The 24,028-nt window shown below is 38.7% G+C and overlaps 2 protein-coding genes across 20 annotated transcripts in view; one reads left to right on the forward strand and one right to left on the reverse strand.

Moving 5' to 3' along the window:
* CCDC66 (coiled-coil domain containing 66) overlaps positions 1–24,028 on the forward strand; it is a 90,447-nt gene that overhangs the window by 60,205 nt on the left and 6,214 nt on the right. For 3 of the 13 annotated variants that reach the window (XM_039546926.1, XM_039546927.1, XM_039546920.1), the window contains one exon: positions 1,237–1,955. The exons of 8 other annotated variants lie outside the window; for them this stretch is intronic. The gene's annotated coding sequence lies outside the window, so the exon portion shown is untranslated. Of the gene's footprint in view, positions 1–1,236; positions 1,956–10,535; positions 11,209–24,028 lie in introns of those variants that run through there. 2 more of the 13 variants (XR_005601204.1, XM_039546923.1) reach the window with 2 other exon arrangements.
* Positions 1–24,028, reverse strand: part of TASOR (transcription activation suppressor) — a 56,304-nt gene that overhangs the window by 6,261 nt on the left and 26,015 nt on the right. For 2 of the 7 annotated variants that reach the window (XM_039546914.1, XM_039546917.1), the window contains exons 8-19: positions 23,845–23,876; positions 22,186–22,291; positions 21,604–21,707; positions 21,408–21,511; positions 21,117–21,189; positions 20,950–21,024; positions 15,566–16,282; positions 12,909–13,348; positions 8,289–8,433; positions 6,654–6,710; positions 1,950–2,779; positions 655–777 (exon numbers count right to left, since the gene is read on the reverse strand). In XM_039546914.1, the coding sequence (XP_039402848.1) occupies positions 655–777; positions 1,950–2,779; positions 6,654–6,710; positions 8,289–8,433; positions 12,909–13,348; positions 15,566–16,282; positions 20,950–21,024; positions 21,117–21,189; positions 21,408–21,511; positions 21,604–21,707; positions 22,186–22,291; positions 23,845–23,876 (2,806 nt within the window). Of the gene's footprint in view, positions 1–654; positions 778–1,949; positions 2,903–6,653; positions 6,711–8,288; positions 8,434–12,908; positions 13,349–15,565; positions 16,283–20,949; positions 21,025–21,116; positions 21,190–21,407; positions 21,512–21,603; positions 21,708–22,185; positions 22,292–23,844; positions 23,877–24,028 lie in introns of all 7 variants that reach the window. The other 5 variants (XM_039546912.1, XM_039546916.1, XM_039546915.1 and 2 more) reach the window with 3 other exon arrangements.

Here is a 24,028-nt window from a genome sequence, read left to right on the forward strand (position 1 = left end):
TAGGTGGCCATTTTGGAGAAAGGCCTCTAACATTAGGTAAGTTGACCTTCGTTCCATTTTGAAAGACATGTTTATATGTGGAATTCTCTATAGAACAGCAGTTAGTCCCTGCTGAAAGAGGAACGTTCACTGTTGAAAAATAATGGAAAAACAAGCCGTAAAAAAAAAATAAAAAATTAAAAGCTTTATGTATACGGTGCCCAAGATGTCAGTGAGTTTTAAAGACTTTTTGTTCAGAATAATCTTAACTGAGCAAATTGCTTCAAAATTCCCTAACACTTGGTGTTAAAATTAAGAAATTAACTTAGACTAACCAACCAATTTACTTCCAAGATCTGAATATTACTCAACAAATACTACAACAAAATTGTTAAATCCCTGGTTTAGGTGCAAACTCAACTCAACCTTGGCTATTAAATTATAAGCAGTGCTTCCATTTTATCTAATATACATTAAAAGGAAAAAAGTTGTGGTCATAAGTAGTGGTGCAAGAGTTACAAAACTGGATAAATCAAAACAAGTTTAATCCCTTCTACTCAAGATGCACATTACAATCAAACTTTTTAAATGCAAGTGACTGACTTAAGTTTTGAGTCAAACTTTCTATATTTCACAGTTAAATTAAACTAGTACTATTAAATGTATTTAATGTACCTTATGGATGAGGCTGGCAATATCTTCATTTTGAATAATTATCAATAGTTTGTCTAAAGTAGCTCTTCTTTTCAAGAACTGTTCTGGGTGGCATTCTGTATTACCTAATTTTGTAAGGTATTCCTACCCCACAAAGAAAAAAAAATTAGTTAAACCAATGCAATTCAAAAGCTCACCATGTAGAGTTTTTACTATTCAAGCAACCACATAGGCATTTTAAAATAAAAAAAATCCTACACATTTTTTTTAATCTCTACCCTAAGGTATAGAAACACAGGGACTAGATTCATTTTGTAAAGCTATTTCTGTAATTATTTTTACAGAACTCCATCCAAGTGGCTGACCACCTTAGTCTCAGCTGAAAATTGCACTTTTCTCTAAAAGCCAAAAACATTTTACTTTCAACTCCATGATATTTAATATTAAACACAAAAGTGCAATTTCTCAACATGATCTGGAATTTCAAGCAGCAAAAATTATATGATTTTTTCATTCTCTGACCATCCGTTAATAAATTTTCAAGTAGAACGGAGAACAACATGCTTTTGATCATGTTTCTCTTTTATTCCTGAAACCTCACAGAAGCTACCCTACAGTGCTACTTTCAAAAAGAACAAAACAAGGGCTCTTCTACAACCAATCCCACCGTCCAGCTGGAAAGAGGTTTATACCTTGCCTAGACAAGAGGAAGTCTTAAAAACTGAGTGCAGATATACCACAGGAGAGCCTTACTTTTTCGTGAGTTAATGAACACCAAATTTCAAAGCTCAAATGCACCTATGCCTTTACTGATGTGTTTGCAAGTCAGGTTTATTCACCCCAGACTGAATGGCTCCATTAACACCATTTTTAAAATGAAGAAATATTTGGACAAGCTTTCAAGGCCTTACACTCAACTTAATGGCATTTCTCTGTTTGGATGTAGTGCAATTTTTGAACATCGCTATTTCAGAGAATGAGCAGAATCCTGTTGATTTTGGGGAATAACTGAAAGACAGGAAAGAGGAAAATGGGACACAGCTGCTGCCAGCTGATTAGCAGAGCCACAGCTTTGAGCACCTCTGCAACTGTTTATAGATCAAAAGGACCGGTTGATGGGTGTTTCTGAAACAAAAGGGGATGGGAGCATGGCATAAAGTGAGCTTCTGCTGTCTTGGAGTGGGGGGGGGAAAAAGGGAAATGAAGGAATGCAAGAAGCCCCTGCTGCGTGCAATTTGCTCAGCCTACAGAAGCTATGAAGTGTGTGACATCCTAGCTATGCTAAGGATAGGACCCAAAGGAAAAAAATGATTTACCTGTATTTCTTTGCAGAGGGTACTTTCCTCCTCTTCATGAATGTAAAATTTCACAGTATTTTTCTGTACATCTTTAATTATTTTGACCAAGCTGTTGAATACTTCAGGTTTTAACTGGCTTATAAAATCCGAGAGTGCTGGTTGGGTTGAAATGTTTAAGTTATCTGGTGATTTCTGAGTCTTTTCTGGTGGCTCCAGTGGATCATCACTGGAAGTGTTCTTATCAGATGTCAGTAAAACCTCTGTGGTGGCACTAACATGGTCCATTTCCTCTTTCACTATGGTTAAGTTTGTTGATGAATGCTGCTCATTACAGTTTGGCTCCTCCACAATACTCTTACTCGGTAGTTCTGGTAACAGTGCATTGTCAAAGTCACTTGAAACAGATACACCCTGTTCTGGCAGAGGATTCAATTCAGCCTCAGTTACAGCATCTCCTGCTGGATCAGGACTAGGATTAAGAGGTGGAGTATGCCTACCACATGAAGATGACAGAGCAACATTATTCAGCTTTTCACTCAGCCTCTCTATATACTCTTGGACAGAGACGTCTAAGGCCTGTAAACATATGTATTTAGAAAGTCTCATTACCCTCTCTTGGGCTGAAAAGACAGGAGTGGACATTCCACTCACATATGCAATATTCTTCTGCTGCAAAATCTCCTGAACCTTTCTTACAAAGAGATTGTATTCTTCCAATAACGTAGACTCTATTATTCCACTTATGGAGTGCTTAGATGCAAGAGGGTGATCTGTTAGTGCACACTGATCTTCATTTTTCTCCATGTGACTTGTATACAGTCCATCTTCTTTTGTCCCCTTTTGTATGTCTGAAAATGGAGAGTATGGAAACTGGTAATCAGAACTTCTTTGTCTATTTATTACCCGGGGGTCATTAGGAAGGGCATCCTTTGGTGGTAAATACACCAGTTGTTCTTCTGGTGATTTCAGACCTATACAGGAAGAGTTAATTATTATAAATCTAATCTCTGAAAAGACAACAAAAAACACACACTTGAAGTTTGTAATAATTTTAAAACAGCATCAACTTCTGCCTAACAACTTAACTCTGCATTTGAGGCACTAATGCCAAGTACTAGTACAGAAGCACTCAGTTTAATCTTTATTAGGTTTGGGGGGGGGGAGGGGCGCGGAGGGAGAAGAGTGGAGGGGCGGGGAGAAAAACAGAATATTTTAGGATTTTTCATTACTCTTGCTTATGATTTTCATTCCTAAGCAAGTCATTTTGCCCGACAACAATATCTGATGACCACTATTGCACAACGCGAAGCAACATAACCTTCGGGAGATTTAAGCAGACTGAAGTGGGTAGGTGACCAATTAAATCATTGACATTTTTTCCTATCTAGCTTCTAAGTAGAAGTCACATACTATGGTGTAGAGTTTAAATTGTGCGCATGTAAAATGATGAGTTGGATGGCTAGCCATTTTTGAAGCATTGTTGGCATGCAATTATGAAAATCTGAGTTCAGCTAGTGACTCCCACATAATCTCAGGTCTCCCTACAATCTTACTGTTAAGCAAGTTTCTTTCAATGCTCATAAAATACAACATTAACAGCAGTAACAGAAGCACTCAATTTACAGACCAGATAACACTAAACAGATATGGAAAAGTTTCACTGTATTATTCCAAGCTTCACACAGATCATTTCTAGATATGGTTAGTTCCGTCCCCAAGCACATTCAATCCATTGCCTCTTAGCCAAATCTGCAAAGGTTTGTACTTTGTGCTTTTGACATCACTTTGTGTAGTAGTACCTGGGGAAATTGAAATTACTATCAGTTTCCTCTTTGGTTTGTGTGGATCTTTCTAACAGCACCATGAGAGAGAAAAATTATTAAAAAAAGGGGGGGGGGGGGAGATTGTAAAACCACTAAAACTGGCTGGGGGATGGGGAAGAGGAATGTCATCTCTGGAGTAGAAATGGTATCCAAAATTATGTAAGAATGTCTTAAATTCATGTACCTTTAAAGTGCAATTATACTTTTACTAGTAAGTACAAAACAAAACACAAACAGACCTGTTTGTGTGCTTAACAGGATACCAATCTACTTAATTTAGTGACAAAAATAAGATTTGTTTTAGGATTTTAAAATCCTGTTGTCTCTGCAAAGCCAGTCAGAAGTGAACAGTTTCTATTCCTTCGTGCCAGGCTTCACCCACCCACCCTTTTCAAATTAAGTTCCAAGCAGTTACAACTGAAGGCAACTGGGTTGCCTAGGTATAACTGAGGGTCTAAAATGACCTGCAGAATCTTTATTTAGGGGATTATGCAAAAAGAAGAGAACAGAGCTTGACTCTCAGAACCAATTATGTGTTTTGCAGGGCTCGACGTTGGGATATATTACTTTTTACACAGGTATGCAGAGTGCATTTGAATCTAGAAGTCACTGCTACACAGATTTTTTTAAGAATCTTTTAAAAACAAAAACACCACATACTCCCTTCCCCATCTCCCCCTGAAGATTTTTCCAGCAGTGAAAAATTACCAGAATGTAGCAACACTGTAGCCACGTTCCCTACACAACGTTAGCATTTTAAACCTACTTTGCACTAGTGTGAAATGCAGGCAATATGTTCTTTGTGCATTTCATTTGTGTCAAGCTGCTTGTCAAAAATGGCACTGTCACAAAACTTCTATTTTATCTTTGTATCCAGAAATATATGGTACTATAATCTTTTCATTTACTCCTAAATCACACTAAATACTATAAATTTTACCACTTTTAAAATTTCCAAAAGGGGATATTACTATTCAATTACAACCTTAAATACAGATTATTAGGGAAGGAGTTTTTAATATGGCTCCCCCATGCTTCACTATGTAGAACATGGCTAAATTTCTAAATCCAAAATATGAAACTCAATCATTGAGAGATATGAGATACAAGATTTAACACTAATTTGAGACACAGACACCTGAACTATCAATTTAGTTCTTTTGCAAGAAAAGTTCAGTGCATTTAAAAAAACAAAACCCACACAGATTCTGCCTTTCAACATAAGGCTATCTGAGCATGTAGAACTTTCTATTCAAGTTTGTTGACAAGAGAAATATCCTATTTACAAAAACAAAAAAACCTCCACCCAAAACCTGACCGTATTCCTTATGTAACAAAGGAAGCCTCGTTGCTTGAAAAGGCTTGTTAACAACTATAGCAGAAATGCAAACTACAATGCAAAGGTATGCTTTGGGGTCAGAATTTTAAACTGAAAGCATTTTCAGCCACTTTAAAGGGGGGGGGGGGAGGAGAAGGCATTACTTTTAATGAGCACTCTCATCCTTCACATATCTACACCCTTGGGTCACAAGTACTCAGGAAAAACTAAGTGTGTAGGCACGAGCACAAATTCTCAAACAGGTATATTGAGCAAACATCGAGCGTTTGTTCCTGTTCAAATATCTGACTTCCTACTTTACTTTGGTCTATCCAGTTAGTTTGTAGGAAAAAAAGGACTGCCTGAAAAATACCAGCTTTTTTTTTTTTCCTAAAAAGATCTAGCTATCCTTGTTGATTTACAGCAAGATCCTGCAATGCTGTAGAAAGATGTCATTCTAGAATGACAAAAGGAAGAGAGACTATATTTTGATGAGTTTATTTCAAAAAATCAGCAGTTCAAGTAGTGCATGCCAAAGGAAAAAATCCCAGAACATTTAATAGCTTAGGGTGCAAGATGAATAGCATTAAAAGCTATCATTTTTAAGATCATCTACTATCCCATTCGCCTTGTTGTACAAGGTATCAGGGAAAAAAAGCAAGCAAGAACCAAGTTGGATTGAATTTCTGGAGTCAGAGACCAGCCCGATTCAAGATGAACTTTTAATTTAAGGAATAAAACTAGGTTCTGGTTAGGACAAAATGATCGTAAGCAAGAAAGCTGATAGCTAAAACAAACCCAGGTTTATTTCCAGCCTATTGTGGAATTTGGCTTATGTAGTAATTGAGACATGAAAGATTACCCAGTGCTCAGCAACACAAGATATCCATATAAGTTAGGTAACTAAAGGCAAGTTTTCCCTCAATAGTAAGTTTTTTCAGTGACAAGGACTGGAAAGCATCATGTAACAAAAAGCAAAAGAATTTACTACTTTAAAAAAGTAGTATCGTTCCTCACAACCACGATAGGAGGATTGAAAATGTAAAAATAAAAATTGCAAATTACTATTTTTCCATACTATTTATAAAGTGATAGCAAGAGATCAATCACTAATTTATCTCCTTACAATTGAGAGAAAGTGAAAAACTGAAGTTGCTTTCCCTGGGGCCTATGCTTTCCTTCCACAACCATCTCTCCACCACAAAAATAAAGAAACCCACAAACCATCAGATGCAGTCTATTATATAGAGGCAGAAAAGCTTATTGTAAATGATGATATTAAAAAGGAACTTAAATCCCTACAAGGAAATTCAAAGGCTCCTTGACACTATTACATTTTCGGGAAGGTATGTTTGATAGAATCAAACAACTGACGGAAAAGCCTGAAATCTTAAGACTGTTCTAATTCTCCTTAAACATTCTTGGGTCACTTCAGCAAATCAATTCCATTAATTGAACTGCAGACTACTGCTCCACTCCCCAGTTTCCTGATGAAAAGTCAATACCAGAAGAAACTATAAATTGGGAAGTAGGGGCATATGCAAAAAAAAAAAAAAAAAAAAAAGCAGCCATCCTTCTCACCTGTTTGGTTATCTCCATGTTTTTCCAGTTGATCCTCTGGATCTCTTCCTGCCCCTCCTGAGGGAGAGCAGCAGTTAGCATTTGTAGAGTTTCTCATAGATACTTATCTAGCACTTCTCAAACTAATTGTGTTATTGTATTTATATACTGATTAGTTCCATAAGAGAGTTAACTTGAAAGTTAACCCCATAGAGTTTGTAACACTGGTGATGTCTATTAGTTTAAACACACCACCTCCTTCATCTCTGGTGATCAGAGATGTTCCTTCTCTTTTTATCCAAAAGAATACTTCAGAGAGAATTCATGGTTCAGATAAAAACTTGGCATAATATTGAAACTTAATAGTTGACTACACTCTGTGTAACAGCCAACTGACAAATCCTCATAAGAACTCCCACATTCAGCATTTATGATAAACTATAGTTTGAGCTGCCTAATCATGTTCCTTGCCATTGCTACTTCCACAACCATGTGGTGTCAGCACACACAGTAAATTGTTTCCATCCCAGAATGCAAAAAGTTCATTGTCCACCATAACACTTGACAGTCTCTCAATTTTTCGCCATTTGGCAAAGCCCTGAATTGTTATTGATGTCCTTTGGGGCTTAAACTGCAAAAGGTCAGATATCCAAGCTATCCTATCTCATTGAAAAGCTTATGAAGAAGTTTGTGGAAATAAAAACCAAGAAGATGGGTATTAAAATGGTCTCAGCGCCCTTTGATAAATCCAATCCAGCTCCACCTGCAGCCACCACTCCAGATTCTTAGAAGATGAGCAGAAACCAATAGCTTTTACTCGTGGGGGATGACAGTTAATAAATCCTATTTGGGCCAATCACAAGGGAAAGCGGGGTGGGGGAGAAAGACTCAGTGCCCAGTCTCAGATGCATTTATGGCTCTTGACGTCTCACCTCTTCTATCCCACCATCCACATTCCTCAAGCCAACACTCATTAAGTTTCTCAGGGACTTAATACTGTCGACTCAGTCATCAAGAGGTAGGATGAGAAGGTTCTTTAAAGAAGATTCTCTAAGAAAAATGGGTTTCATTCTTATGGTCAAAGATGAAAAAAAGACTTCGAAGTACCTCTAGTAGGATAGCTTGATTTGGTGAAAAGGGACACTTCTTCCAGACAGGTCAACTGTAACCTTAAATGATTTTTATGTTGAACCCCACTGTAGTATCAGCCTGTTTAATCTTGTAACTAAAAAAGTGTGCCATCATTACCAAAGTGCCAACTGCAACTTTTTTTGGTCTGATGCATCTTGTGAGATACAAATTCAAGCAAACGACTGAATATGAAGACCACAATTCTAGACAGCTACACTATATATGTCAGTACATTGCCAAAGCTATTCCTATTTATTCATCACATCCAAGAGGTTAAAATCTGGTCTCGGTTACAGCTAAGAATGCCCAATAAAGAGAATGGGATGTTTCATGGGTATAAACACAGCAGAATCTGATCCCTTATCTTATAGTTCAGCCTATTTCTGTAATAATCAAATATTAAAACCAAAACTCTACATACAATGTGACCCAAGAGTGGGATCTATGAAAGATGAGACCTTTACAAAACTGGTTTTTACCTTTTTTATATTTTAAGGCAGCATAAAAGTTAGTAGTATGTCTTACCTGTAATTGGAATCAGCTTCCAGTGTATTCCAACCTCTCCTATATTATTTGAACTAGAATGTTGCCTGCGATAAGCATGTTCAATAGGAGTGCTAGGACACGGGCTGTAGTCATCAAAGCTACTAACACTTCCAGTACTTGGTTCCTAAAAAAGAAAAAGAAAAAACCACCTCAGCTCAAGACTATGATGTAGCCTTAACTTAATCCTTAAGTATTAACCTTTGCCATCTCAACAATAGTAGGAATGTAGATAAGATCACCAATCTAATGGAATTTTTGCCTTTAAGTTAATCAAATCTGAACACAGGCAGAAATATTTCACCATTAAGTATTTCTATCCTTGATGACAGAACATCAGCAAAGTTTCTGAAGTGACAAAAAACAGTGTCTTTCCCATAGTAATTCAGAATGCCATTTTAGGCACATTTGCTAAATGGTCTCTCCCACCTCCCCCCAACATTTCAAGCATTGTGAACCATCTAAGTGGATTGCTCTCTTCCTTTCCTTAAGGAGGTAGCTTCAGTCAGCTGACAGCCAAAGCAGAAGAGACATCTCTCTCACCCAGTTGATAACTTTCAGAATTTAACTCTATTTTATAGGGCTTGGCTACACTTGCAGATGTGCAGCGCTGGGAGTTACAGCTGTCTTCGTACAGCTGTGTAGGGAAAGTGCTGGAGTGTGGCCACACTGACAGCTACCAGCGCTGCAGTGTGGCCACATTTGCAGCGGTGTTGGGAGTGGTGCATTATGGGCAGCTATCCCAGCGTTCAAGTGGCTGCTACGTGCTTTTCAAAAGAGGGGGGTGGGGTGGAGTGTGACAGGGAGCAGGGGGGGGGCGGGAGGGAAGAGTGTGGATTTTTGGAGCCGACACTGTGTCAGCTCCCTGCCTTGCAAATTCTGACCATTTCCCTGACGCCTCATTCACTCTTAAATGCAAATAGCCTGCAGACCAGATAAGCAGCTGCTCCTACGGACTCCCTTTCCCCCCTCCCCCTCCCCACCCTGCTGTTTCTCTCTTAAAGCAAACACTAGCTGTAGACATTCATCCCCCTGCCTGCCTCATTCACAGCAAACAGGAGCTGTGTTTGTTTTTTAGATAAGCAGCTCCGGGACCCCCGCATTCACAACAAAACAAAGAGAGGCATCATAACAAAACAAAGAGTTCTTTAGTTAAAAGCATTATGGGAAAATTCTGCTGGAGGCCAATTACAGCGCTTTTGGTGGCCACACTGGCGGACTAGCGCTGCAAAAGTTATACCCGAGGCAGAGCAGGAGTACAGCCAGCACTGCAGCCAGGGAGATGCAGCGCTGTATGTGCCTTGCAAGTGTGGACAGTGTGTAAGTTGCAGCGCTGTAAACCCACCACCAGCGCTGCAACTCTCCAGTGTAGCCAAGCCCATAGAATCAGTAGGATTCCTAGCTAGATTCCAGATTGGGACAAGCTGGGTGAATTCATTCGAGAGTGCAGTGATTATCTGGTTTCACCAACACAGTTGTCATTGGAGCATTTGATGTACTGAATGAGATATGCCTATCGCAACATATGGTGTACGTGTAGGACAAATGAATCTGGAAACGCATGTTGTGTGGGGTTCACTCTTAAGCCCTACACAGAAAAATGATTAAAAAAAGAAAACCACATAATCTTATTGCCTGTGACCAACATTTTTCACAAAGCTATCCCACCCTATCTGACCTATCAGTACGCATCCTCAAAAGAAATCCGCACAACACCTTCAAAAGACAAGCCTGCAAACTTAAATTCATAATTCTGCTAGATAAGAAAACTATGTCTACACAACACTGCTTTTAGCGACGCAGCTGTGTTGCTACAGCCGTGCCGCTAAAAGGCGCGCCGTGTAGACGCTGTTTGTCGGCTCTCCTGCTGATAAAAAACCTCCACCCTCAATGAGCAGTGTTAGCTTGCAAAACATTGTTCTGGCACTTGTCTGCAAAACTGTTTGTTTGTTTAGTGTGTTAGTGTGTGTGGTTAAATACCTCTGAAAGACAAAAAGTTGTCGTTCAGTTGCTAGTGTAGACATCGCCTAAAAATCATGGTCTCCACAGAGACTATTTTTGGGCTCATTATAGAAATTTGTAACCCACTAACCTTCCTTTCTCCTACAGCTTCAGAGGTGTTAACTGCCCACTTCATTTTAAGTAGTTTCTTGCACAGCTTTAACCCCTTATGCTTAACAATACTTCCCACCTTGCATTTAACTGTGACACTCTGGTTTCCTTTTGCAGACCTGAAGATGAGCTCTGTGAAGCTAGAAAGCTTGTCGTCTCTTCCACCAACTGAAGTTGGTCTAGTAGAACATATTACCTCACCCACATGTCTCTTATATCCTGGGATGCACACAGCTACACCGCCATTGCAAACAGATTCCAGATGGTCAGAACTGCTTACATAAGTGTTATTTACAACTAGGACCAAAATTCCTTTTTCTGCTCAGGGAGCTCCAATAATCTAGGAGCTGGGTGATACCTGATGAGAATTTATCTGGGAAACTTAACTAGAAGATCCTTGGACTGGAACTCTCAGGACCCTACAATCAAAAGCTGTACTGAGAGGAAACTCCAACTTTCATACAATAATGGTGTAGGGAAGTATGTATTGGCCACTTACAGGCTGCTCAGATTCTCCGTAGGCCCAGGTGGTCATATTTTGGGAGAGAATTCTAGGGTGAGATTTCCAAGAGCTTAGTATTGGCCTAACTGCCCCACTGAAAATCAATAGCAGTTTTTCCCCACACTGACTTCAATGGGGGCAGAGTCACGTCAATGCTGAACCATTTTGAAAAATGTCATGCTTAATCCCAATAAGACATGGAAGTCCATCCACTATACATGCTTCCTTAATATATACTTGAATCCCTCTAGCACAGTGGTTCTCAAACTTTTGTACTGGTGACCCCTTTCACATGGCAAGCCTTTTAAATATACATATTTAACACTATTATACATGCAGGAGGCAAAGCAGGATTTAGGGTGGAGGCTGACAGCTCGCAAATCCCCATGTAATAACCTCATGACTCCCTGAGGGGTCCCAACCCCTAGTTTGAGAACCCATGCTTTAGCAATAACTGAATAGGAAGTGGACTGCCATTTCCAGGGGTTAGAATTTAAGACAGATGAGGAGTCTGAGGGAAGGTCTACTCTGCTGCATTTTAGAGAAGATGCCACTACGCCAACAGGAGAGCTTCTCCCATCAGCATAGTTAATTCACCTCCACGAGAGGTGGCAACTACGTTGACAGGAGAAGTCCTCCCACTGACACAATGCTGTCTGTACCAGGGTCTGGTCGGTATAATTGTGTTGCTAACACCCCCTGATGTAGTTACCCCGATGTAAATTTATAGTATATATCTGGCCTCAGATCCTGAATTTCTCACGTATGGAGATGCAGATAAGACTTCAGGGACATCTTATTTCCAGTTTGAATGTGTCCAATTTTAACTTCCAGCCATTGGCTAGTGTTATACCTGTCTCGGCTAGACTGAAGAGTCCATTATCAAGTATTTATTCCCATGTAGGTACTTATAGACTGTAATTAAGTCAACCTTTCATGTTCTCTTTGTTAAAATAGATTGAGCTCCTTGAGTCTATCATTATAAGGCATGGTTTCTAATCCTTTAATCATTCTCATGGCTCTTCTCTGAACCCTCTTCCATTTATGAACCTTCTTATTGAACTGTGGACACTAGAACTGGACACATCTGACTGGGGAGCACATTAATCTGCCCACAGAAAACTGACTGCAGGAGTAAACAGGGAGAAGAAAGATCCTTTGTGCCTTAGTATATTGGAAGGCAGCATTTAAGGACTGCACAATACCCTTCCCAGCTGGATCTAGGAACTTGGTCCCCCAGCCTCTCCTTACTGTTCTTCCAAATGTAGCAAGCCTCATCCCAGCAGGATCCAATGCCCTCCCAAAGGGATGGTAATAGAGGGTTGACCACAGTGGATCTCTCCATTCTCTGGAGAGAAAATAAGTGACTAAGCAGGAGGGGCACACAGGGCCCATTATATAATCATTACTATGCCTGCTCCCATAAAATACAACCCCTGATAGTCCACAGAGAAGCCACACGAATCATCTAAGAGGCTGAATAAAAATGTCCAATTCCTGCAAGAGGTAGAAAGATGGACTGTTAGTCATGGCAGGTTCCTACCTGGGTTGAAAAAGATACATTATAGACTGGGGTCTTTTGGTAACAGGCAGTTACCTGCTTAAGCAAAGGAACAGCAACCATTTTACTACATATTATTGGAGCTCCCCCACAAGCAAATTGAAAAACTAGGACAGAACAGATTGAGATTAGAGGTACGTCTCATCTTCAAGGTTCTCTTTAGTTATTTTTTGAAAGGAAAGGAATGGGCCTAATAGCCGAGAGCACATATCCAAAAAAAATAAGTTGGTGTACAGAAAACTTGACTTTTCAGTATGGTTCCTGGGAAAATATAAAAGCTCCAAGATGTGGAGAAACAAATGCCTAAGAACAGAAGTCTTGCATACACTTTATAGGAACTAAATGATTAAGAAATTCTCACAACTGTAAACACTGTATACTTAATCAGCACCTAGCAATACTGGATTTTTCCCCTGAAGACACTTACTTTTAAACGCAGCGTGTGGTCAACGCCTACTTCACTAGAAGAAAGCCTTAGGTCAACATCAGTAGGATAGGCTAAGCATGTTGCTTCAGTTTCCAACATCACTGGGCTATGTGGATCCTTAAAGTTTACATTTTCAGCTTGTGCAATATTAGGAAGCACATGTTCTTCCTTATCCTGTGCTGGAATGGATTCATATTCATGTTTTAGCCTTAAATCCTCTATTTCATCAGTGTCCAATCCTAAAGCTTGGTTTACAGACCGTGCCAATGATGAATCCAAGTGTCCTGCACTAGCTAGTGTTTCTAAGAGCAACTTAATGAGACCATGTGTGTCTGTAACTGCAGGGTCGGATACATCTTGTTGTCTCAAGTCAGTATCATGTCCCCCAAGACCGGTAATTATTGAGAAAACAGACTGTGGCGATTCTGAGGTTCTTCCTCCTTTAGAGGGAAAGGGAATGGGAGGGGAAAAAAAAGCCATTCAATACCAAGTCATCTTTCTAAACCATCCTCCCAGGCTCCAGAGTAAATTCCCATAGTTCACATGCAGAGAAAATCTGGACGAATAAGGGAAGAGAGGGGGCAGCAATATCCTAGGGCTGTGAGTCTTTCCAGATCTGATCAGCCCTATTTCAGACCACTTTGCACAATGCCATTTTATTTTACACAACAGAGAAAAGGATTAAATTTTGCATTAATTAATATTTGCTTAATGTAAGAGTACTATAACAACATCAGAAAATAAAGAAGTTACAGTTCTCTTAAGATTAATTTGGCAACATTACATATCCTATATATTTTATGGCAACCTTGCAAAATGCTCACTTGCTGGGAGGGAAAGAATGAGCAAAGAAATTAGTTCTCCCTCCCTAACCCCATTATTACATTAAAAGAAGATGAGTAGATCATCATAACAACTTAATAGCCCAGGCACAATTTTACAAGTTTATTTAATGGTATAAAATTACTGTCCCTGTTGACACAGGCAAAAACCAAGGAATTAGTAATCTTATTCCATTTATTCCTTGCCCAGTTCCCATGCCCATAATTTGGGGGTGTTAGTTGACTTTATTTTAAAATAAATGAATAAATCAAAGAAGTAAACCAAAAAATGTTAAACTACTTCAAATATCTGACACTTTAGCTATTTTACCAGTGCTGCACTTGCAGAGATTAGAAAATGTTTTTTTCTGAGTTCATAAATTAAGGCATGTCTATGCCAATTAGACACAGTTTGGCACCAATAACCAAACTTCTCCGGTCTTTAGAGCTCAAAACTAGCCTGTACAAAACCTAGTTTAAATTATTTTTTAATCAAAAGGTTTTCAAAACAAAAACCTCACTTTTGGGCCTATAGAAAACATAGAAAACGCAACGCAAGCAGAAGATAGTTTCAGACAAAACAAAAAACAAAACAGTAGGATTTAGCCAAAAAGGATGTTGTGGGATTTTGTTTTATTTGCATCTCTATTTGGCCCTAATCCTATTTTTTACACTGATCTCAAAGAGAAGGAGAGGCTCCATAAACCCCATTAGCAGCACTGCAAGAGTCCAACTCCTGTGACTTCTGATTTACATCCTTATGATTCCCATGGCAAGCCAGGAGGCAGACTATCCACGGATTAGGGACTGAAGGGAACTAATGCCATCTTTGTCCTCTCCAAGGAGTGGAGAGAAAAATGGGAGGGAGGAGAGGAAAAAAAAAAAAAAAGTGAGCTACTGCTGGCAACACCAGGAACTTCAATTGCTGTAGAAAGTGCATGTGCGCGCAGCAGGTGCTTTAAAAAAGGGGGAAAATAGACATTGCAGCACTCTCCAGGAATCAAAGCCTTTTTAGCAAAACTGCGATCTATTATCTTGTGCCAACGTGGTAAAAGGTGCAGAGAAAAGTGCCCTATGTTCATTTGGGACAACAATAAAAACAGAACCCATGAGTGTGATAATTAATTGCAAGCTTATTTCTGGTTAACATTTTTTCAAGGAATGCAACATTCAGCAACACTGGATAAGTGCATTAGTTAAGCTTCTGCCAAGATAAATTAAATAGCTAACAGTGCTGGTGTCAGTTATATTGAACTCCAGTGTTTTAAACATCAAGAGGAAAGAAGGCAGTGCTTGCCTCTCCAAGCTACTGTTTCAGTTTGTCTGCACATTCAGGGAGACTACTACACCACACTGGAACCATAGAGGGATAGACCCAATTATTCAAAGTATTAAAATTCTACAGAAAAATATTAGGATATCAAAAATCTGTATAACGACCCTAAATGCACAAAATGTGTGGGTATCCACAGCCTCCAAAATATATCCTTTTATAAGCAAGCTCTCTAAGAGGTCACTGGTCTTATTTTTAGAGCTGCAGATCAGCAGCAGCATCTGTGGAAGTCAATGGGAGTTGCTTGTGCTCATGGCTGCTAGAGAAAGTAAGGTCATATATATTTATAAAAAGGTGTCCCATGACAATCATCCCTTTATTTATGAATCTTTCACACTAATCATTTATGAATGAACGAACTGTGCATAAACAGAACAGCAGTAAGTAACAATGAAGTTATTCCAATGGTCTTAAGCAGTAAAGGCCTAAAGCACTTCCATTTCAAGTTTTCAATATAATTTTGCTATTTAAAAAGTGAGTTCTAGATTAATTACTTTTCTTACCTTCATACTGGCAACTATTTTCTGAAGATTCACTCATTTTTAAGTGCTTCCGCAGATTTTCAGAGTGACTGTGTAGTCTTCGTTTCAGTCCACTTTTGTTTCTAGTGTCTTCTGTATCAGATTCTCCACCTACATTTTTTTTCTTGCACTGAATTAAATTAATCAACTCTTTGAGTCTATCAGGATCATAGTCCCCAGGATGAGGAGGTTTTTGCTTGGCAGCAGCACCATCACATTTAGAACCATTTCTCTTCCCAGTTTTTGCATTTGCGAAGTCAGTTTCTTCTTCTGGGGCTTCATAATCTGAAATAGGACTGAACTGCTGAACTTTCTGATTTCCCTCCATTAATTCTTTTGCTTTAGAAACAGGCAGTTGATAGGCTTCAGCACCAAAGATGTAATTACGCAAGCAGCTGTCAATATGGGATTTGTTTTTTGGAGCAGGATATAGAAATTTTCTGTCATCCAGCCGTGATTCATAAGGGTATAAAACAAATTCCCTATATTTGCTAGACCCACTAATGCTTCGCTTCAAATATTCGTTTATATGCTTTTCCACAACAGTATTGAAGTCTGCAGTAGTGTCTTTACGCGACTGAATTAAAGCGAAGTGTAGTGACTGAATGAACTTCATGAGCTTTGGCATAATCTCATGGTTTTCCTGCAGTACTGATGTAGCTGAACTTTTCTGTGCTGCGAAGGGAACAGTTTTTTGTGCTGTGATGGAAGAGAACCCATGATTAAAACAAGACATTAAGAAAGCTGTGACAAAAATATGTGGCTTCTAAACTATTAGACTTTCAATTTTTCTGGTGACTATCTGTGATAACTATAGCTATAGCAATATTATCTAAATCCAGTCTTTAGCTTGATGATTTTTCCTAAGGTAATCTACTTACAAAAAAAGCTAGAGACATTTATCAAACATGAATAGATCATCCTGTAGTGAAGACTCCCTCCCCCCCCTTATTTTTCACTCCTGAAAATAAAAAATGACAGTCTGATTAACATGATCAGACTAAAGGCCTTCATCACCACTTGTCGCCTTTCTATGTACACTTTTATACTGCTCTCATCACCGTGGCAATGAAGGCCTTCCTCCATTCTCCAACTATTCAAGCAATGCCCCCCAACCCTTTGGAAGTTAAAATCCATGAGGTCAATGAGCCGTTAGTTTTGGGTTTGGTTTGTTCTCAAAGCAAGTCTTAGAAATGTTCAAAGCTGGGACACAAATGGGAGGGGGGGGGGAGGATTTTCAACAGTACATGGCACACAGTTCAGATACCAGCACCTGCTATACTAATTTATTTCATCCTGTCTGCCACTGATTAATCACTTCACCCAAGACTGAGGAGTACCTCATACTCTTACAGCTCCCAAGTTCCTTTTTGAGAGTAAAAGTTGCCATATCATCAGTTAAGACCAGTCCTAATTAAGATTTCTCAATTAGAAACAGAAATTGGAGACCTCACCTACCAGGTCAAACTCTTTGACAAGTCAAAAGACAACAAAAATCAAGGCATGAGAATAGAGACACAAGGTACAAAATCTAAACCCTGGATTCAAACATTCCCTAGCTCAGTTTGAAAACCAGCCCTTTCTAAGATTTAGTCCATTATCATGGAATTGATGAAGTCACCCATCACAGGGTGAAGCTCTTCATTGTCAGTTTAATTTTCAACCCCACCTAACTTCTGTAAAAAAGATCTGATCTTCCTTAGGTTTCTGGATAGAGTCCTGACAGGTATATTTTCCCGCCTGGAAAAAAATGAAAAATTCCAAGTTTTAAAGAGCAACAAAGAGTCCTGTGGCACCTTAAAGACTAACAATGTATTGGAGCATAAGCTTTCGTGGGTGAATACCCACTTCGTCAGACGCATGCAGAAAAAAAAAGCTTATGCTCCAATACATTGTTAGTCTTTAAGGTGCCACAGGACTCTTTGTTGCTTTTTACAGATCCAGACTAACACGGCTACTCCTCTGAAGTTTTAAAGAGTTATATTATTCTGAAAAATTGTCTGCAATTCACTTATTGAAAAATATTCTAATGCTTTTTGGAGCTAATCCATCTCTAATATAGCTTTGTCTGTTGTGTGGTGTGCAGCAATCATTGCTTATTATTTTAATTACAGTCGGCTCACTGTTACAAAAAAGGTAGAAGGGAGGACAATATCTACCTGTTGTGTCTCAACATTTAGTGTATTTATACTCTTTGAGGAAGGGACTGTCTTAGTCATACACATGCACAGTGCCTAGCCCAGGGGTCGGCAACCTTTCAGAAGTGGTGTGCCGAGTTGTCTTTTATTCACTCTAAATTAAGGATTACGTGTGCCAGTAACACATTTTAATGTTTTTAGAAGGTCTCTTTCTGTAAGTCTATAATATATAATTAAACTATTGTTATATGTAAAGTAAATAAGGTTTTTTAAATGTTTAAGAAGCTTCATTTAAAATTAAATTAAAATGCAGAGCGCCCCGGACTGGTGGCCAGGACCCAGGCAGTGTGAGTCCCACTGAAAATCAGCTCGCGTGCCGCCTTCGGCGCATGTGCCATAGGTTGCCTACCCCTGGCCTACACCAATGGAGCTTTGGTCCCCAGCTGGTAAATTTATGGGCTAGTACAATATAAATATTTATAGGTGATGGGTCCTGGGGAGGGAGGAAAAGTCAGAGAGATTAAAAAAGTTTCAATGTGGATAAAATTTTCCCCCTTATTAAAGAGTAATAAATCACTAGGACCAGATGGTATTTACTCAAGAGTTCTGAAGGAAATCAGACATGAAATTGCAGAACTACTAGCTGTGGTATGTAATTTATCACTTAAAGTCAGCTGTACCAGATGAGTGGAGGATAGCTAATGTGACACTTTACTTTTTTTTTTTTTAAAGCCTCCAGTAGTGACACTGGCATTATAGACTGGTAAGTGTAACTTCAGTACTAGGCAAATTGGTTGAAACTATAGTAAAGAACAGAATTAGACACAAAGATGAACACAATTTATCTTGCATCCGACGAAGTGGGTATTCACCCACGAAAGCTCATGCTCCAATACGTCTGTTAGTCTATAAGGTGCCACAGGACTCTTTGCTACTTTTACAATTTATTGGGGAAGAGTCAACACTGCTTTTGTGAAGGGAAAATCTGCTTCACCAATTTATTAGAATTCTTTGAGGGGAATCAACAAACATGTGGACAAGGGTAATCCAGTGGATATAGTGTACTTAAAATTTCAAAAATACTTTGAGAACGTCTCTCACCAAGTTAAACAGTCATGGGATAAGAGGAAGATCCTCTCATGGATCAGTAACTGGTTAAAAGACAGGAAACAAAAGGAAGAAATAAATGGTCCATTTTCAGAATGGGGGGGGGGGGGAGAAAAGAGAACGCCGCTGTTTACCAAGGTCTGTACGGGGAATCTGTGCTATTCAACATATTCATAAATTATCTGGAAAAAGGCAGAACAGCAAGGTGGTAAAGTGTGCAAAGGATACAAAATTTCTCAAGATATGCAAGTTCAAAGCAGACTGTTAAAAGTTATAAAGGGAACTCACTAAACTGGGTGGCTGGGCAACAAAATGAGATTAAATTTAATGTTGAGAAATGCAAAGTAACGCATATCAGAAAACATAATCCCAGCTACACATGCAAAATGATGGGGTCTAAATTAGCTTTACAACTCAAGAAAGATCTTGGAGTAACTGAATAGTTCCTTGAAAACATCCACTCAACATGCAAGCAGCAGTCAAAAGAGCTAACAGAATGTTGGGAACCATTAGGAAAGGGATAGGTAAGACAGTAAATAACAATGCCACTATAGAAATCCATGGTACGTCCACACCTGGAATACTGCATGCAGTTCTGGCCACCCCATCTCAAAAAAGGTATCAGAAACGGAAAAGGTATAGAAAGGTATAGAGAAGGGCAACAAAATTAAGGATATAGCACTGCTTCCATACAAGGAGAGATTAAAAGAACTGGGACTGTTCAGCTGGGGGGAGGGGGGGGAGGAAGAGTTGACTAAGGGGGATATGATAGGAGTCTATAAAAATCATGAATGGTGTGGAGAAAGTGAATAAAAGCGCTATTTACCCATTCACATAACACAAGGCCTAGGGGTCATTAATAGGCAACAGGTTTAAAAAAAAAATAAGGGGGGAGGGGGAGGAAGTACTTCTTCACACAACATATAGGCCAACCATGGAACTCGCTGCAAAAGGGATGTTGTGAAGGCCAAAACTATAACTGGGTTCAAAAAATAATTATACAAGTTCACAGAGGACAGGTCCATCAATGGCTATTTACCACCATGGTCAGGGATGCAATCCCATGACATGGGTGTCCCTGAGCCTCTTGACTGCCAGATGCAGGACTGAACGATAGGGGATGGATCACTTGGTAATTGTCCTGTTCTGTTCATTCCCTTTGAAGTATCTGGCATTGGCCAGAAGATAGGATACTGAGGTAGATGGACCACTGGTCTGACCCAGTATGGCCATTCTTATGTTGGGTTATGAAATACCACTTATTAAATGGGTCCATTTCTAGTAGTTATTTTGACCCACATATATGTTTTTGGAGGCAATATAAAATGAATTGGAATAACAATGAAAAAGTTTATATGGTAGTGGGGAACTAACTAGACCCCTTGAGCTTGAGCTGAACCATGATATTTCGTTATTAATTCCTTTGTTAAAGTAAAAAGCAAGAGAAAGGCCACACATTAATGTAGTAAAATCCAGCCTGTTTCAAAGCAAGTTGTGAAGAGTACACGCTCAATAAGGAATACTAGAAGCAGAAAAAAAAGTTTCAGCTCTGAATGGTGGATTTTTTAAGTTACGTTCCAGATGCAACTATTAAAGTTCTACTAAGTTCAGTTCCTTTTAGTGGTATTAGTGATAACTGATTATCCTATGCTTCTCTCACTGCACATTTTCTTTGCTCAATTATTGAACTGAGAACATGATTTGTGTCCCAGAGCATAACTTCAAGCAACCAAATTAACGGTGTTACATAATGCCCTATGGCTATATTTTGTCCTTTATGTTTTACGGTCAAAACTAATAGATGATTTAAGTGTGTAGCTGTAATGATACATCTTACTGAAAGATAGTCTTCAAGGACAGATGGATAGCTAGGTCTACTGGAACTTAGTGGAAATAAATATTGCTCCCTTTCATAAAAGTAAACAAAAACTGAACTGTTGTACTAAGGCTTTTTTTAGTGCTAGCCCTGCAATCACCAATATCTAAATCAATCCATGTTCTTTCATGCTCATGCATTATGAACATCAACCCTGACCTAAAACTAAACTATGTAGATGAGCACCTCAACTGCATATTAACTGCCTTCTTTGGTTAGATATAATCAGAAGTCAATGGACTTACTTGAAGTCACTATACCTCTAGGTTCCTGAAATAGAAACAATGCCTGCAGAATGCGGGACCTTCCAGTTTGGTGCTCTACAAAAAAAGTGTAATAGAATTATGTTATTTATTAAGAGGAAGCCAGTTATATTTCAAAAGACCATTACATATTTAAAAAAATTACATACCATATGGTGATGTCATTTGCCAAGGAGAAAGAAGGAAGAGATATCCTCTGTCCCCAAGTGGTTTAACAAGAACCTGTGTTTTCAAGCAAAAAAGTATATCTAGTATGAAGTATGCACCAAAGATTAGGAGATTCATTTGATAACTGTAACAAGCTCCAATGTATCACTGGCACTGAAAAACAATCCTCTTACAGCTGTGATGTGTTGCCAGCAAGAAGAGATTCTCTCCATTTTCTTGGAATATTACAGAAAAAAAAATTTTAAACAAAGAATCAAACATGTTCTACTTACTAATTTTTCTCTCTCTAGTTTTTGAAGTAAGCCTTCCAAGTTACTTCCAGACCTTGTCTTTTCCACAACCTCATAAAGGCTACAGTACATTCCACTCTTGCACACTAATTAAGAGGGGAAGGGGAAAAAAAAAAAGTCTTAAAAATTCAGGTTTAAACCCAGATGTTATTTTTAGTTCAAAAAGACAAGTGTTTACCTTCTTTTGCTCCTTGATAAGTTTCTTTATAGAACAATGCTGGTGCAATTTTCTTCTTTAGTGAATCAATGCTCATAACAGTTTCAACGTTAAGCTTCTCAGAACTGAAATCAAAGAAAAAATGAAAAATCAGCTTCTCTTTACCCCATGATCCTAGTCTCATCGATGAAATAAAAATTGAAGGGTGTTTGGTTTTGTTTTTAAATACTCATTTGAAAAATTAATTCCTTGAAGCTAAAAGGATTCAGGGAAGTTTTCTACCAGTGGAACGGGAATTGCAGAGAAAAGCCTGTTGTGTCATTAAAAAAACCCAAACAAACAAAAAAAAACCCACCACCACCACATTTGTCTAAACCAAATGAGTGCGTCAATTGACAGTATTTTCCAGAGTGCTTAAGTAACTTAGAAACACAAGTTGGACTTGTGTTCCTAAGTAACTTGAAAATGTTACCTAATAAATTTAGACTAAATTTTAAAAATTAACAAACTGTCCAGAATTCACCAGATTCTGCTAAAGGACTGTACCTCTAGGTTCCTGAAAATACCAATATTTTTCAACTTTGTTTTCAAATCAATACTTACAGTTTACATGGAAGGAAAGGGCGTGTTGCAGATTTCAAGGCAGCATGGCATAAAAGCTTCCCTTTATTCAAAAGCTGACCTCTCCATAAGGTGTAGTTAGACTTATCTAAGAAGAGTGGGGGAAGGGGGAAAAGAAAAACAAAAAACAAAAAAACAAAAGTTAAGCAGTTGTCTCAAGTGAAGGTACACTAGTAAGAGACTGAAGTGAGATAGGGACAAAAGAGAAAGTGTAGAGGCAGCCTGCTTAAGTTTTGGGAAGTTTTCTACTGCCGATGGCAATGAAAAGAGCCCAAGCAATTTTTACTACCATGTTGTCTTATTTTCTTAGACTAGATCTAGACAATCTGATGGAAAACGTTAGCTTTGTCCTGTCTACACAGTGCTTCCACTAGTGGAGCTGCAGCCAAAAAAACATCAGTGTGGACAAGACTGAAGAGAAAAAAAGGCAAAGATAGGAGAGCGTGAAGTCTCTGCACAGAAGTAGCAGAGCAATACCGGGCTGAATAGCAAGGAGAAATCCCTGGATAATTGTTCCAGTTGCTCCCTAGTGAAAGAGAAGATACAGCCTTCTACAATACCCAGAAAAATAAATAACTACTGGGGTTTAGGGAGGCATTGCCCTCATTCCAAGGTGGAAAAGGAATGAGCCACATAGACCTGACTCCAATCAACAGTTAAACTCTGACTTTGTTAAAGCTATCTATTGCATTGAGGATAGAGGGATGGGAGTGACAAGGGATACACACAGTACCTCACAAACCTACTAGATCTTCTCCACCCTTCTCCATTTTCACTTCTAGATATTTTTGCTGAAATGGATAGCAGAGACGCTACTAGCTACAGACACACATACTTAATTATTAGGCATCAGAGCTGACTCCCCATGGAAATAGGGACTGTTCAGACTTTAAAGCTGTTTCCTGTTCTCTACAAACTCCAGAAAGCAGCACTGTTCCAAATCACATACCAAAAAAAAAAAAATCTCTTTCTAAAGTCATAAAGGGCTACATTTTAAAAAATGAAAAATGGAATTCTGCTGTAACTGGAGGTGCTACTGGATAGTCACTGCAGTATTAGAATATTGTAGCTCTTAACTGTTTATTTACATATACTGTAAAACAAATGTGCTTTGTCAAGTGGCATAGAAAAATCAATTGCTAGTTATGGAAGTCAGGAGGCTGTATTTCATTAGTATGACAGAAAAGAACTTTTTGTATCAATTGTCAAAGAACTTCAAATAATAAGAGCAGGAAAGCTGCCTCAAACAACACAATTCCACCACAGGTATGGTTAGTGATTTTTTCCAGTTTTTCTTGAAGTTTTAATACAATTCTGCAAAAAAAAAAAAAAAAAAAATGCAGGAAGGCAGCATGTTTTCTTGTATTGCTATTTTGAGCCTCAAGTGTAATATGAAATAGGAAAAAAACTACCCCTTGGGTTCTAACTGCTTCCCAAAACACTTTAACTGGCCACACCATAATGTTATCAACACCGACCAATTACACCCAACAGTAATATCTACTCTTTATTCTCTCTAATTACAATGACCCAAAACAGGTTATCCAAATAAAGCTCAGGTAAAGCTAATAGGGCAAGTGACTAAAAAGTATTCCATGCATTTATTATAAATGCAAGAGTTATAGTACAACTGATCCTTACCTGTGCTTCTGTCTGTATTAAAGCTGTTTGACCTAACAAAACATAAGACAAAAAAGTTAAACAGAAGCTTCTCTCAATATACAATTAACGCCCCCCCCACACACCCCACCCTTCAGATTTAGGATGTTTTATTAGTTGGCAAGTTTAACAGTACAACAACACTGCAATCATGTATCCTCTGATC

Source organism: Mauremys reevesii, linkage group 7 (assembly GCF_016161935.1).
Source record: "Mauremys reevesii isolate NIE-2019 linkage group 7, ASM1616193v1, whole genome shotgun sequence".
NCBI lineage: Eukaryota > Metazoa > Chordata > Testudines > Geoemydidae > Mauremys > Mauremys reevesii.